This window comes from Camelina sativa, chromosome 13, assembly GCF_000633955.1.
Source record: "Camelina sativa cultivar DH55 chromosome 13, Cs, whole genome shotgun sequence".
NCBI lineage: Eukaryota > Viridiplantae > Streptophyta > Magnoliopsida > Brassicales > Brassicaceae > Camelina > Camelina sativa.
The window spans coordinates 8,948,189-8,963,216 of record NC_025697.1 but is presented as its reverse complement, the minus strand read 5'-3'; the positions used below and the strand labels follow the sequence as shown (position 1 = coordinate 8,963,216).

The following is a 15,028-nucleotide window of genomic DNA, read 5'->3' as shown; positions in this document are numbered from 1 at the left end:
AAGAGTAAAACAAAATACTAAAGACATCGATCTTTAACTTACCTCACACACTAATTTTTTTTTTTTTTTTTTTTTTCTCAACACACTAATTCATATCCCGCAAGAGAAAGAACTGAGAGCAAAACCCAATATAGATCCATAAAGCGAGATCGAATAAAATTGAACAACAGGAAGATACCTGCGAATTCGAAGGCGACTACGAAGATGAAGCGATCGATAACACAAAAAACCAAATGAAAGGGTTTTGAGTTTTACAGAGGAGTGGAGTCGTCTTGCACAAACCGTACAACGTATTGTTGGTAAATGGGCTTTTCATGGGCTTTACCCAAAACAAAGATCCGGAAAGTTCGACCCGAAATTATTAGCTCTAAAATCTAAATAAACCGATTTGAAGCGGTGATTTAGCCTTTTGGCCGGGGACTGTGTCACCGTCGACCTAGAAAAAATTCGGGGTTTCACCGGAATAAAATGGATAGCGACATGGAGATCTCTTTGGACAGGCTTCCGATTAAACGACTGGAATCTATCGAGGAGAATGGCGCCGAGCATTTTCCTTCGTAAGTTTTGTCTTATGGTTTTAGAGACGAGACCATGATCTTCACAGATTGATTTTGCTTCTGAATGATTCCTTTTTGTTTTTAAACGTGTAGTGATGTTGGTTACGATGATAAGAGAGTGTCGTTGATTCGGAGAATAGACTTCGCGTGGGCGTTGGAAGAGGAAGATGAGCTGAAGAAGAAGAAGCAGAAGAAGAGCTCTAAGGATAGCTCGGAGCAATGGAAGTGGAAGGGTATGGTTGAGAATTTGCAATTGGCTCATCAGGAGCTCTCTGTCATCATAGACCTTATTGATACTGTGAGTAAAACTCTGATGCTTTTGTTGATATTAGATGAGAATTCTTGAGACAGTTCATATTCTATATGCTCTTGAGATGGATGCAAACAATACTTTGAATGACTAGAGCTCTTTATTCAAAGAATTTTGAACAACAATTTCTTACTGTGTCCAAAAAGGTTGCAAAAAGGTTAAGTGATTTCGGGGTGATATTTAAGGATTAAAGAGTTCAACTTAACAACTCATTGTTCTGGTTTTATCTTATTAGGTCCAAGCAAATGATGCAGTAACAGTTGCTGGGATGACCAGACCTAAGCCTATGCCAAATGAGATTCTCTCGGATCTTGCTGTGTCTACTGCTACCAAGTTACAAGGCTACCGGGTAACCAGTTGCTTACTTTCTTATGTGCAAATTAACTTTGCTTAAAGATGAAAGGATTCTGGTAATTGTATCAGTTAGACACTTTTTTATGTCCTGACAAAACTGTTGGCAAAAAATGAACTTGCTTACCTAAAGAGCTTTTTAACTATATAAGTATGTTTATGTCACTTTTGAATACCTGTTCTTTCTGCAGAATTTAGGAAAATACTTTAAGCAATCAGCGAAAGCTTTAGAGCAGAAGATCAATCGCGAAGCAAGATTTTATGGTGCTCTTATCAGGTTCGAGTATTTGCTTATAAACTTTACATCCCTTATTCTGTGAACTAGAAACTTTAGGCCAACCTTTATATTTCTTAATGCCATTATGCATCTTTAAGAATTTTGCTTAGTTGATGCTAGTTTTAGTTAGCTTACAATCACATAGCTATGTGTGTTGTTTTTTGATGATTGGCTCATATGTGTTGTTATATGTTTATGAATTATGACTGTGATACGCGTGGAAGCATTTTAGTATTCTTGTTTAATGTGAAAAAAAAAAAAAAAATTAGGACTTCTACACCGTCTCTATTGCTGTACCCTGCATATTACAGTACTTCAGGAACTTCCATTTTGTTGTGTAGTGACATCTTAGGACTATGCCAACACAAATTAGAGAATTTCCGTGGATATTGTTTACAATGTGCAGAAAATGATAAGAGACTTCAGCCTCCAGAATATAGATTGATTGATTCATGCGAAGGCTTATTTTTGCTATGCTGACGCTTATAGGTTGCAGCGGAACTGGAAAGTCAAGCGACAGCGCATGCTTGCTTCAAATGCCAGCAATGAGGGCTTCACCATTGATCTTTCTGACAGTTCATTATATGACCCGACTTCTGGTTTTCGCCCATCTACACTGTCCACTATTCGTGTTGATCATGATTCAGCTGGTATGCTGGCCATTAATGTACCCCAAGATTCATGGTACTCTCTTCGGTTTGGGTTTGTTGGCTTAAATCCTATTGACAACCCAAACAAGTCTGATGAGCACATCGACTCCACTACTGGTCAGGATATCCCTGGAACATCAGAAATGCAGTCTGCAAGTGACGACAAATATGTTAAAGAAACTCATTCGCTATTGAGGGAGGTGCATAAATCAATTTTTGCTGAGCAGGTAATATTTTTGTCATATAACTTGTACTACGGTTGGCATATCTCCTCACGGCAATTTCTCACTTCAGTAGTCTTCTTACCAGTTGTTTGACATGCTAAATCGCGAAGCATTCAATGAAGGTGTGGGATTCAACATTAGTGGAATACGAGAAAATTTTATGGAAATGAGCATAGGCCAAGGAGCTTCTTTGTTTGTATCTCTCCACCCATCAGGCAAAAATGCGAGCATCAAGAAGTCTGACTCTGCAACCTTGCTCGTTGAATCTTCTGGCAGAATAGAACCAGCAGAAGAAGGAGACTCTCGCTTGAAGAAGCTAGGGTTCCCTAGTCGTGCCAGCTATGAAATATACTTGCAACAAATTTTTCATGAGAATGCCTTTGGAAAAGCGAAAGATCAGCCCAAGTCAAAAAGTATCCGAGTATCCAACCAAACAGAAAAGGACAGCAACTCCGGACTTCTTGATCATTTCTGCTTATCTTTGACTCATAGAATCTTCTCAAATAGAGTTCTTGTGCATCTTGAAAGCGTGGTATTTTTCCTGCTGCATTAAATTTATTGCATGTATCATTTTCCATCGAGAAACTTCTTGTCATCTTAGATCATGCTTTTCAAATAATTGTTGCTTTCTTGTCAAACAGGTCTGCAAGGTCCCGTATCTTCATCTAATATCGCATCCTACATGGAATTCACGGGCATCGTCATGGACTGTCTTCATGACTGTTCCTCCATCAATCATCCCCCAGGGAAATTCTGAAACACAGTCTCCAGATGGTAAGAGGAATCTTAAGACACAATTCCGGACAAAAGTGGTGGTGAAAGATGATTGTATCAGTGTTGAAGCAGAATGCACGCCCAATGTGGTTGGCCTACTGAAAAGCAGTTCCTGCAATTTATTCTCTATGAACAAATACGAGTGCGACGTGGCCGACCTTCCAGTGATGATCCTCCAGCAGGTATGTTTAGGCAATCTATTCTTGCCCTAAAGTTGTTCATGTCTATAGCAACATTTCTTTATTGATGTGTTTTTGATAACAATTGAGAAGGTGGCGAGCCAGATCGTGTGTTGGCTACTGGAGGAAGCGAGAACGGTTGGGACAAAAGCGAGCCGGGATTTTCTATCTCTAGCGTTAGAGATTGTGGAAGGGGAGAGAGTGAGCCTCGTGGCGCAAGTAAACCCGGAAGACGTAAAGGGATGCATCTCGTGGTGGCTAGTGATGGAGAATGGCTGCACAGAGGAGAGGGAAGGAGTATCGGAAAGTCGCAAGTTGTTGGGTCATTTGTCTCTCGATGTCTTGTACTCTGTTCTCATGGATTTGATCAACTTATGTGGTACTGGTCGCAATGCTTTAGAGAGATTGTAAGTGAAAGAAATACAAAGGAGAGAGAACATGTTTTGTTTCAAGATTTATATAAGATCTCAATCGTTTAGTGAAGCTCCCAAACAAAATAATACTTAGTTCTGGTTTCAAGTTTGGCCCAATTTATAAAAATAAAATTATAAAAACACTTTCCCTTTTTCTTTCATTAATAAAGGAAGAGAGGGTAGAATAGGAAAAATCAGAAGAAAAAAACTCCCACGCGAACGTTTCTCTCGTTGGTCTCTCCTCGGATCCAAACCCTTGACGTCTCGGTCTCGCTGATCTTTTTGCTTGATTCAAGCTTCGAAACCCTAATTTCATTCGCCATTAGCATCGATTTCAGCTCAGCTTCAGGTTTGCTTTTCCCCTTTCTTTCTAATATGTCTCACTTTTTCTGTTTTGTTCTCTTTCTCGCGTCACCTGATTTAGTACAAAGATATGAAAGTTATGGAGTTCGATTCGCTATATGATCTGATAATTGTACTCCGATGATGGTTCTATATATTCAATCTGATTTAGAAGTGACGAACAGATGATGAGCATTCGCTTGATTTTTCGGTGGGGATAGAATTGAATTGTTAGGTTTTTTTTCTTTTTCTTTTCTTATGATTTTTGTTTGTGTAGTTATGATTCTTCTTGTCTGTCTTCGAATCGATTCTCATATGATCCATATTATTGTTTCATCTGGTTATTTCAGATTCAAGGAGGCAAAATTAGTAGCTTCTGAAGTGCTTCGGTGATCAAAATACAATGGTAACTATTGCATTCTCAGGTCCATTGTGAAACTTTGTTTATTTCAACGATTTGAGCGAGCTAAGAGTTTTTGTTTTATGTTTTGGATAATCACAGTCAGCTTTGTTCAATTTCCATTCATTCCTGACGGTTGTGCTGCTTGTGATCTGCACTTGCACTTATCTGAAGATGCAGTTCCCTGCTATTTTGGAGCAAAAAACTGGGTATCTTTATTCTCCTTTTTATTCCTGTATTTTATTTTACATTGCATCGTATTGGTTTGCCTGAAACCGACAACACATTTGGAGCTTTGAAACCGGGTTAATATTATCAAGCATATGCCAGTCTTTTGACCAAATTGCATATTGTTACTTTGGATTGCAGCTGGTTCTTTGATCATGGTGATTTATATGTCTTTATCTCATACCTCTAATGCCCCCATCCATCTCTTTGTTTTATAGATATTAATGATGAAAACTACTTGAACATTATTATGCTTCCTTGTTTGCAGGTTCCGAGGATTCTTTTGGAAAGCTGCTAGAATAGGTAAGCTCATTTTTTATTCAATTCCTTTGTAGAAAACATTGTGTTGAACAATCCCCTCTCTGCATATGTTCAAATAGAGGCTAATGATAGACTCTCTAGGAGAATGAATTCCCTAGGAATCAGTGCAGCTACTAATTCATTGAACTTTAATTCAACCGGCTTCTAATCCTTAAAACCTCCTATGGAAGCACATGTATGATGGCACATAGTGAACTCATAAGTCACAGGCTATGTCATCCAACAGTTACTGTGGTTAGTATATGATAGCCAAACATTCTGTTGATTATAAATTTTTTTCTTTGTTATCACTTGTTACAGGCGAGCGTTTGAGTCCTTGGGTCTCCGCGGGATGCTTCATGATGGGTGTGTCGATCATTTTCTTTTGAGTGTCAGCTTCTCACAGAACCGGTTCATGTAGATTTAACTTCTTTGAGATGCTTACTTTTCTGTATGCAAAAGATTCCAAGGGGTTGATGAAACTGAAAGAGTAGAATATTATTCTCTTTGGATTATGGGTATGGTCTTGTATTTGGTACGATCGTGTGTTGCTTTTGATGATATTGAACATACGACATTGGAGCCAGCCCTTACAACACAGGCTTTTTTGTGAGTGATCATATATACATAGCTTCAAGTTTGTCAAATTGATAGAACTAATTATGAGAGCAGCAACCCCTTGGAATCAGGCCCTATTNAAAAAAAAAAAAAAAAAAAAAAAAAATTATGAGAGCAGCAGTCAATAAATTCAGGCCCTATTGAAAGATTGTTGTTGTGCTAGTAAGTTTTAACTATCAGTGACAATCAATTTGGATAATAGATCAGTTTTATGAGAAGAACATGGGTGATAATAGTAAGCCTTGCAAGTTACATCATTCTATGTAGTATGTATAGACCAAATAAATACACACTTTTGGGCAAAAGACTTATTTTCTTGAAACTAATTTATTACCACTTCCGTCGATAAAGCAAGTACAGTACTTTGGTTTGGTTTATTATTCCAAACTAAAAAAACCACATTAGTTTTCTGTCGGTTTTAATGAACTACATGGGCCGAAGTACATCACCGCAGGCCCATTAGAATTGTGTATATATATAAACACGCATATAAGTAACAAAGCTTAAGCCTACATTTCCATTCAGAATCTTCAAGCCGAGAAACTCGTCCCTTCTAAAACCCTAATCCTCTCTCAAACCCTAGACTCAACGAAGATGGTACTTTCTTCTTCTCTCTTCTTGCTCTCTTCTTTTTCGATTCCATCTTCTACTGTTATCGAAGAAGGAATCTTTCTTGTTGATTGTTTGATTTGGGTCTTCACTTTGTTTTTTTTTTTCTTTAATTCTTGCAGACAGGAGAGGCCGTAAACCCTAAAGCGTATCCGCTTGCAGATGCTCAGTTATCGATAACGATTCTTGATCTTGTTCAACAAGCTACTAACTACAAGCAACTCAAGAAGGGTGCTAACGAAGGTATCTTGTATATTATATGCTCGTCTCTGTTAATTTTTTTTTTGGGGGTATTTATGAAATTGTTCCTAATGATTGTAATTGACTTTTGTTTACAGCTACGAAGACACTTAACCGTGGAATCTCCGAGTTTGTGGTTATGGCTGCAGATGCAGAGCCTTTAGAGATTCTTCTTCATCTACCCTTACTTGCTGAGGATAAGGTTTGTTCTCTTCTCTCTTTGGTTTAATTATGAATACCTTAAGGTTGTTGGAGTTATAACAGAGTTGACTTCTCTTTTTAGAATTGCAAAAACTATATTGTTTCGTCATTTAGCTATTGGTATACTTGTGAGGTCTTTTTTAACTACTTACATTAAAATACTCTATGATTGTTAGTTTGATTAGTTTGTGTTTATACTTAGTCAAGTTTTGTATAATTTTGTTAACTTAACTCTCATATCCCACTAGGAAGTCTATAATTGCCAACTTCTTGATGTTTCTTCTGACTTTTTGTCTTTGGACGCAACATTAATGCTTGTGTTTAGCTTATTTGTTTGAATCAGACATGCTTTGATGTTCTTTTGGATTAATTTTCCCTTTGTGAATGATTGATTATGCAGAATGTTCCGTATGTGTTTGTGCCTTCAAAGCAAGCCTTGGGAAGAGCCTGTGGTGTTACAAGACCAGTCATCGCTTGTTCAGTCACATCAAACGAAGCTAGTCAATTGAAAGCACAGATCCAGTCGCTCAAGGTAAACTTTAGCCCTTACTCTTGTACTCTGTTTATAAACCATCATTGATTCTCACATGTCTTTATAATTGGTTAATCATTTTACTTGTTGTAATTCCTGCAGGATGCTATTGAGAAGCTTCTGATCTAAGTATTGACAGTCTCTCTGATTGATTGCTCGGTATGATGGGTCTCCGTGCAAAAGGAAGGCTTTGACTGAAGTTTTGTGTAGGCAACTACCAAATATCAAAAACCGTCCATGAATTCTACTATCTTTTTCACTTAACGTTTTGAATCACTTTTTCTGCATTTCAGTTTCTTAAGAGTTTGTGTTGGTATTTGGTTTTGGTGCTGTATCGAATCATTGTATCACTTATGAGAACATGCTTTAATTAATCTATTTTTCCAGTAAAAAAGCTCTGTGATCTTTCAGGTACACTAGACGATCAAAATGAAAAACTAAAATAAGATCATACCCCAAATTACAATTGAAGGAGCTTGATCTAATTAATTATCACATGTAGGTTGTAATAACATCGACATTGGTTTGGGAGACACCTTGTAGCATATAGAAGGTTAAATTCAGATAGCATATAGAAGGTTAAATTCAGATAGCATGTAATCTTTGAAGTCATCATCTGTAGTTTCTGATCCAACACAATGGATTTGGAAAGAAAGAAATCAATAATTAATCTGAAGTGATGATATATATTACATCAATTACTACAACCAAACACAGAAACAAAGTTACATTTGTGTAACCACAGAAACAGATCCCATATAGTTTCTTCCTGCCTTTTTGTGTGTACATTGACGATAATAACAACATCTGATTTAATCTTGTTAGCTTTTCTATCGTGTAAATAAAAGAAAAAGTGGCAAAAGAGTGTAGTGTGCCTCCTCACACTCAACTCTATTTAGCTTCTTGCTCCATCAACGGAATCTTCTTCCAAGTCTCGTCTAACCCGTTTAACTGAAGCGGCGGCAACGAAAACACGCTCACCGTAGAGCTACCGCTCCTGATCTCCTTCAAAACACGTAAAGCAGCGATCGTGCTCTTCATATGGAGACTCTCCATGAACTTGTGCTCAGAGAGCTCAGCTTGGATGATATTCTCAGACTCTGTTTCGTTAACAGGGAAGAACCGATCAAGCATTGCTTCGGATTCTTTAACAAGCTTGTACAATAAGTCTGTAGTGTAAAAAGGTTGCTGAAGCACTTTTTGGATATAAGGCAAGCGCATGAGATCACCAGTTCTTTTGTCATACTTCTTTAGTATCTTAACCAATCCTGTAGTTTTCCCAACAAAAAAAACAAAACACATCTCAGCATTTATGAATCTTGATGTTCAAAGGTCGGTCTATCACAATATTTAAGGTTGAAATGTACCAGTGTAGTTAAGAGCACTGTAATTCTCAAGAAGAACCATTTCGCCATGGAAATCAACAATCTCCTTTCTGATTTTAATCATCTTCTCCATTGAATCTTTAGCTTTGGCAATTCTATCTCTAAACTCCTGTTTTTGTTTTTTTTTAAACCGCGCAAATTAGACTAGACCAAGAGAGAGACTAAGCGAAATAACCGGTTTCGAATTTGTTAATATTGGTTATGGTTGTTACCTTTAATCTGATGATGTATTCTTCCTCTTTCTCAACGAAGAAATTGTTGAATTTCTCAAGCTCGTCTTCTAAGAGCTGGATGAAACTGATCTCTTCTTTAGACATACCGAGGGAGAAATCATCATCTCCGGAGGAGGAAGGATCGAGACGGAGACGTTTGACGGGACGATCAAGGGAGGATTTGGAAGGGATGAGTTTGAGGCGTTTCTTGAGGTCTTTGTAAGACAAGAATTTGTCTTGCCATTCAGGAAGTGTCTGCTCGATCTGGTTGCTAAGACTCTTACCAAACTTCATTTTCTTGTTCTTGGTTCTTGTTTTCTCTTGTGAGGAACAAAGGGATTGAGTGAGAGAATCAAAGATGGAAGAAGAAAGAGAAGAGGTTTAAAGGAGATTATATAAAAAAAAAAAAAAAAGGATTAAAGCATAAAATAAAGAGAATATTCTCAAGGTTTCTTTTTAGAATATCCTTTTTATTAGTGTGTGATGTGTTGTCTTTCTTTTGGGGGAATATCTCTTGGTTATATTCTTCTTCTCTTTCATTTTTATTATTTCGTTATCTGTGGGTGAGATTGTAACACTTGCCATTTATTTCAGTTCATACTTCATACACTCACATGCTTTTTTTATTTATCCACTTATGCTTATTAGAGATGGTATTTAACGTTTTAATATGTTCTGTACTGTAGGGATTTTATTTTTAATGGCTCATTACACAATTTTTCATATATATAGAAATTATAGATGTGAATCGAAACGAATTTTCTTGAAGAGAATGAAGATTGGATATATATATATATATATATATATATATATATATATATATATTTTTTTTTTTGTGTGCAAATATTTTCTTACACACAGATATCATCAATCCGTCCGGGTCAAGATTGTCAACGACAAGAACACGTGGGGACGTTTGGGTCTTCATGATCTAATATAATATATTTTCCATTTTCCATGATCGTACTACTATTATTAGTTTGACAATTACCACTTTTGTTGATCTATTTTTAAATACATCGAATTAAGAAAAAAAGAAGAAGAAGAGTTATAAAAATAAGCAAATGGTCAAAAGAATCCAGGGGTCCCTGGAATATTCTTTGAAAGAAAAAAGGGTATAAAGTATAAACCTCGGCATCTTTCTTTACTTTTAAAGTCCAAAGGGACGTTTTATTGAATTTTCTTGATTCGCGTCTTAATTCATTCAGTTCACACTTTCACACGTTTTAAAAAAGAAATATATATCCTCTCCATTTGACATTTGTACAATTTTTTACACAAATTGTCACCACCATTTCAGTTTATTAGTCCAAAAACAATTTTGTTTCATTTTAGCATAAATGTTAAAATACTATCAGTTTATCAGTTAAAAAAACGAAAGTCTAAAAATCCTTGTATGAATCATCAAAATTTGTGTGTCTCATTTCTTCTACTAATTGATACCTTCACTTACCATTGTCATTCTTTTGGATCAATGGATACATATATGGTCTGGTAAAAATGCAAGCACGGCAATGTATTGTTTCTGTTGGAGTTAAGTTCCCTCCTCCATTAGCCCAAATCTAATGGGCCTATAGTGAAAAGCTTAAGAGGGTGAAAGCCCACAAGTGAAAAGAAATTTTGTACAACTATAGAATTTATCTCTGTGCATTGTTGTTGGTCTTCCACTTCCACATGAAGAAAAGTTATCACCAAGCATGCTCGATTGGTTCGTTTCTAACCACGTCTCCTAAACATATATATAGTCCACACGCAAACTAGTCTATAATTTAGTTATTACTATTATACAGTAAAATAACTAATTTTTTTACTACACTAAATTAAAGCTTGATAGTAAGAATTATAAAAGTTGTTGGTGCGGGATTTAGCACCCCCGACATACCGAACTAAACCAGAAAGACAATTTGGTTATTTAAGTGGGAATCCGGTTAAGTATTCAGTTAGGTCATTTAAGCCCACTTCGGATAGAAGAAGCCCAGCCTCGAGGATGACGAACCGACTTCCACTTCGCCCGGCGGCCGATCTAAGAGATAGAGTAACTTTCCTTATTTCAGTTCGTCTGATAAGGAAAGTTAATATATTGTGCGATTTATGAATATGTATAAAGGGGGAAAGACTTCTCCATTGTAAGGCATGGATTATTGAATACAATTATTCAGTTCTCTTCTTGTTCTTAGCAATAGAAACCCTAATTTTTCTAATAACAAAGCTTAGACTAGTTTTCTAGAGAGTTTACTTTACTGAATTTGTTTTCCCCCATAAACAAATTCATTGTGGAAATCCAGTTTCTACAATTGGCGCCGTCTGTGGGGATCGCAAATCGTCCCTAAAAGTTACTCTCTAAGAAAGACAATCTTGTCCGAAAAGTTCTCTGAAAAGTCCACGATAATGTCTTCACTCATCACCGAAGTCACCGGCGCGAACCGTACCACCTCCAACACACCCGATGTCACGGGCATCGCACCTGCTCAAGACAACGTTGCAACACAGAGCGATGTCTCAACCAGGCCGGCTACCGCCATGTATGTTTGCCGCCCCGTCACCGAATCGAGGAACCTGACTGATGTCTCCTCCCAACTCCCAGTTGAAGCCAGATCTGAAGGGGAGGCCAGCCAGGAAGCAGGGCGAACTCGCGAAGAGACAACCAACCGCGACACGGAGCTCTCCGATGAACAACCAGGCGAGGAAGATGCACGCGCCACGGAGCAGCGGCTCCGCGCACAAAACAGGAATCCCCTGTTCGCACCACGACAGCGGTCCAGAGTCCGCAACTCGTCTCCATGGAAGATTTCAAGATCCTGTTCGGCACCATGACGAAAGAGATCTACCAGATGATCTCCGAAACTAACCGCAGGGTCGACGCCGTCATAACTCAGACAACCCCATCGTAAATCTCTGCTGGACAATCGACCATACTCGGCACTAACGGTCTCACTCGTCGTCTCGACTTTTCGGACGTCCAATACGAGCGGAGGAATCCTCCCCCTCAGACGACATCGAGTATTCGACCAACAAACCCAAATTCACATATGCACGAGAATTCGGCCGCCCCGAACGCCCGCTTCACGAACGCGGGGTCTTGCCTCAAAATCGAAGAAATCAAGACGCAGATCAGCGGTATGAACATGCTTCTTCATCGGGCCATTAGCACGGCTCCAGAAATCGACAGGATTGTCGAAGTGACCCGGCAATCCCCTTTTACTCAATGGATCTTGCGGGCCGCCATCCCAAACGTCAAGCTGAAACTCCCAACCTACCTGGGCGACAAAGACCCCGTCCAATTTATGACGTCCTTCATGGCAACCATGACAAAGGCACGATTCACCAAAGAACAGAGGGATGTTGGTTGCTGTCAGCTATTCGTCGATAGCCTCTCCGGCCCTGCCTTGGTGTGGTTCACAAGGCTCGAACCAAGGTCAATCGATAACTTCGACCAATTGTCTACGGCTTTTCTTAAGCATTATCGAATTCTCATCGAACGAGGCGTGACGAGCTCAGACCTTTTGGGAGATGACCCAGGAACCCGGCGAATCCATCGGCAGTTTCCTGAGCAGATTCAAGGAAAAGCTAACGCGCGTCACCGTCCCAAAGGATGCCGCAATGGCAGCCTTCAGAAAGGGGTTGATTCCCGGGTCGCCATTACGAAAGGACCTTAACATACGGGAGCCCAAGGACCTCGACGACGCACTACATCGAGCCTCCAGATTCGCGCTCGACGAAGATGAAGACGCCCAGTTAGCCGCAAAAACAATCGGGCAACCATCGCACCCCCTAAGGCTAAAAGCCGGGACGAGCACCACGAACCTCGCAAGCATCACGACCCCCAAGACCAAAAAAGGGTGTCGTTCACGCGGTCTCCGAAGTGGAGGACCACAACAAACAGCCATCCGCCCCAAAGGAGCTGTACTGCGATTTCCACATGATCGCCGGCCACTCTACACACGAATGCGTCTATCTGAAGAACTTCCTGTACGGAAAGTATCTTTCAGGCGAAGTCGAAGCCACCTTTCAGCCGAAAAGCATTCGTGGAGGCAGAGGTCGCCGAGGGGGATGGCGTGGTGGACAATCTAACGGCGACCGTGGCGCCGGAGGAGGACGAGGCTACAATGGTCCGGCCAACGGAGTTCAACAGCCGGCTAACCAAGTACTGGCGAACCATCAAGAGGAGATGCTCCAGGCGGACGAGCTGCCTGGCCCACCCAAGCGAAAGAGAGGGCAAAATCCCGAGCGGGCCAATTCTCCTGTTAGAGGACGAATAACCATGATACTTGGCCCACCAGAGGACTGCGTCGACTCCGTCCGCGCACTAAAGAAGAGGGCGCGTCAAGTTTGCAGCCTTCAGGCAGCCCCAAGCGAACCTCCACTCTGCGCGGACCCCATATCGTTTACTTCGGAAGACGCCAAGGGAATCCAACACCCCCATTCGGATCCTTTAGTCATCGAAGTCTCCATGGGCGATTTCGACGTCGAACGAGTTTTGGTCGATACGGGAAGTACCGTTAATGTAATATGCTAACAAACGCTAGAAAAAATAGGTGTCACGCCGGAACAACTGAAACCCGAATCTCGAACATTGACGGGCTATGATGGGGTCGCCAAACTTTTGATGGGCGACGTAAAGCTGCAGGTGCGAGCCGGCGGATTGTCCCGGAAGACCAAGTTCGCAGCCATCGACGCGCCTCCAGTCTACAACGCCATTTTGGGGGTACCGTGGATATATGCGATGCAGGCCGTACCATCGACCTATCACTTCTGCCTCAAGTTCCCAACCACCACGGGAATATGCACATTTTATGGTGACCAGAGGGTAGCCCGAACTTGCTCTGTTATCGAGAAGAAACAGAGGAAAACTGAAGACGCGTAGCAACTACAGAGCGGAGATCATCTTACAGGTCCCCATAAGCGGGAGAGAGATCACCTCAAGTCTCCGGAGTGTCGAATCTTACAGGTGAACATCGATCCCTCCGACCCCTCACGAACTGTTGGCATCAGTGCCGAACTGGAGGAGCACATAAAGTCAAAGCTGATCGCTTTTCTGCAATCTCGGTCCTCCACATTCGCCTGGTCAACGAAGGACATGATCGGGATAGACCCTGATGTTATCTGCCACAAGCTCAACGTCGATCCCACATTCAGACCAGTAAGGCAGATATGACGATGCCTGGGTCCAGATCGGGCCAAAGCAGTTCAGGACGAGGTCGAGCGGGTGCTCAAAGCTGACCAGATAATGGAGGTCCAGTACCCCGACTGGCTGGCCAATCCAGTCGTGGTCAAAAAGAAGAACGGTAAATGGAGGGTATGCGTGGATTTCACCGATCTCAACAAAGCTTGACCCAAGGATAGCTTTCCTTTGCCACACATAGACCGTCTCGTCGAAGCCACGACTGGAAACCAACTGCTCTCATTCATGGATGCCTACTCAGGTTACAACCAGATCGCCATGAGTTCAACTGACCGCGAAAAAACGGCATTCATTACGGATAGGGGGACCTATTGTTATAAGGTCATGTCGTTCGGATTAAAGAACGCAGGAGCAACCTACCAACGGCTGGTAAACATGATGTTCGCTAGTTTGCTTGGAAGAACCATGGAAGTCTACATCAACGATATGCTGGTTAAATCTTTGATCGCAGAGCAGCACATCGAGCATCTCGCTGAGTGTTTCGATATCTTGGATCATTTCCAGATGAAGCTGAATCCAACGAAGTGTACATTCAGAGTCACTTCAGGCGAATTCTTGGGGTATATCGTCACTGAGCGGGGGATAGAAGCAAACCGTAAACAAATCGAATCCATATTGGGACTGTCGTCGCCGACCAACAAGCGAGAAGTGCAACGCCTGACCGGCCGCATTGCAGCCTTAAATCGCTTCATCGCTCGATCAACCGATAAATGCCTCCCTTTTTACCAACTCCTCTGCGGAAATAAGGATTTTCACTGGGACGAGGAATGCGAGGCCGCCTTCCGACAATTGAAGGAGTACTTGACTTGCCACCCAGTATTAGTCAAACCAGAAGACGGCGAAACACTGTACCTCTACGTCTCGGTCTCCAGTTCGGCTGTTAGCGGCGTGTTGGTTCGAGACGACCGCGGGGATCAAAAACCTATCTTCTATACGAGTAAAGCACTCAACGACGCGGACTCACGATACCCCACGCTGGAGAAGCTCGCACTCGCAGTGATCATCGCCGCACGGAAGCTCCGACCCTATTTCCAGTCACATTCC

At 41.0% G+C, this 15,028-nt stretch overlaps 4 protein-coding genes and 1 long non-coding RNA gene across 6 annotated transcripts in view; 3 read left to right on the top strand and 2 right to left on the bottom strand.

The window, feature by feature from the left end:
• LOC104736093 overlaps window positions 1-284 on the bottom strand; it is a 1,955-nt gene extending 1,671 nt beyond the window's left edge. Inside the window, exon 1 of one of the 2 annotated variants that reach the window (XM_010456019.2) lies at window positions 179-284. The gene's annotated coding sequence lies outside the window, so the exon portion shown is untranslated. The remainder of the gene's footprint in view (window positions 1-178) is intronic. The other variant, XM_010456020.2, reaches the window with a different exon arrangement.
• On the top strand, window positions 392-3,805 carry LOC104736092 (mediator of RNA polymerase II transcription subunit 17). Its single transcript, XM_010456018.2, has 8 exons — window positions 392-557; window positions 651-855; window positions 1,103-1,216; window positions 1,410-1,495; window positions 1,985-2,372; window positions 2,455-2,901; window positions 3,011-3,325; window positions 3,416-3,805. The coding sequence occupies exons 1-8, from the start codon at window positions 469-471 to the stop codon at window positions 3,731-3,733; spliced, it is 1,962 nt and encodes a 653-aa protein (XP_010454320.1). The 5' UTR covers window positions 392-468; the 3' UTR covers window positions 3,734-3,805.
• Window positions 3,905-5,629, top strand: LOC104736091. The gene is made up of 5 exons (XR_759523.2): window positions 3,905-4,084; window positions 4,428-4,483; window positions 4,580-4,686; window positions 4,974-5,008; window positions 5,327-5,629. It is a non-coding gene; the product is annotated as a protein kish (long non-coding RNA).
• Window positions 6,115-7,599, top strand: LOC104736090 (NHP2-like protein 1). The gene is made up of 5 exons (XM_010456017.1): window positions 6,115-6,220; window positions 6,355-6,475; window positions 6,571-6,674; window positions 7,074-7,205; window positions 7,308-7,599. The coding sequence occupies exons 1-5, from the start codon at window positions 6,218-6,220 to the stop codon at window positions 7,332-7,334; spliced, it is 387 nt and encodes a 128-aa protein (XP_010454319.1). The 5' UTR covers window positions 6,115-6,217; the 3' UTR covers window positions 7,335-7,599.
• On the bottom strand, window positions 7,867-9,214 carry LOC104736089 (SPX domain-containing protein 1). Its single transcript, XM_010456016.2, has 3 exons — window positions 8,803-9,214; window positions 8,573-8,699; window positions 7,867-8,473 (listed from the first exon to the last, which is right to left on the bottom strand). The coding sequence occupies exons 1-3, from the start codon at window positions 9,094-9,096 to the stop codon at window positions 8,097-8,099; spliced, it is 798 nt and encodes a 265-aa protein (XP_010454318.1). The 5' UTR covers window positions 9,097-9,214; the 3' UTR covers window positions 7,867-8,096.

Bases quoted from the DNA above. Each gene is read 5' to 3' on its own strand.
- LOC104736092 (XM_010456018.2), top strand. From the start codon at position 469: ATGGATAGCGACATGGAGATCTCTTTGGACAGGCTTCCGATTAAACGA. The intron at 1,217-1,409 runs GTAACCAGTTGC...TTCTTTCTGCAG, and splicing joins CCAAGTTACAAGGCTACCGG to AATTTAGGAAAATACTTTAA. The intron at 2,902-3,010 runs GTATTTTTCCTG...CTTGTCAAACAG, and splicing joins TTGTGCATCTTGAAAGCGTG to GTCTGCAAGGTCCCGTATCT.
- LOC104736090 (XM_010456017.1), top strand. The intron at 6,476-6,570 runs GTATCTTGTATA...TTTTGTTTACAG, and splicing joins CAAGAAGGGTGCTAACGAAG to CTACGAAGACACTTAACCGT. The intron at 6,675-7,073 runs GTTTGTTCTCTT...TTGATTATGCAG, and splicing joins CCTTACTTGCTGAGGATAAG to AATGTTCCGTATGTGTTTGT.
- LOC104736089 (XM_010456016.2), bottom strand. From the start codon at position 9,096: ATGAAGTTTGGTAAGAGTCTTAGCAACCAGATCGAGCAGACACTTCCT. The intron at 8,700-8,802 runs GTAACAACCATA...AAACAAAAACAG, and splicing joins AATACATCATCAGATTAAAG to GAGTTTAGAGATAGAATTGC. The intron at 8,474-8,572 runs GTACATTTCAAC...GGAAAACTACAG, and splicing joins CAGTGCTCTTAACTACACTG to GATTGGTTAAGATACTAAAG.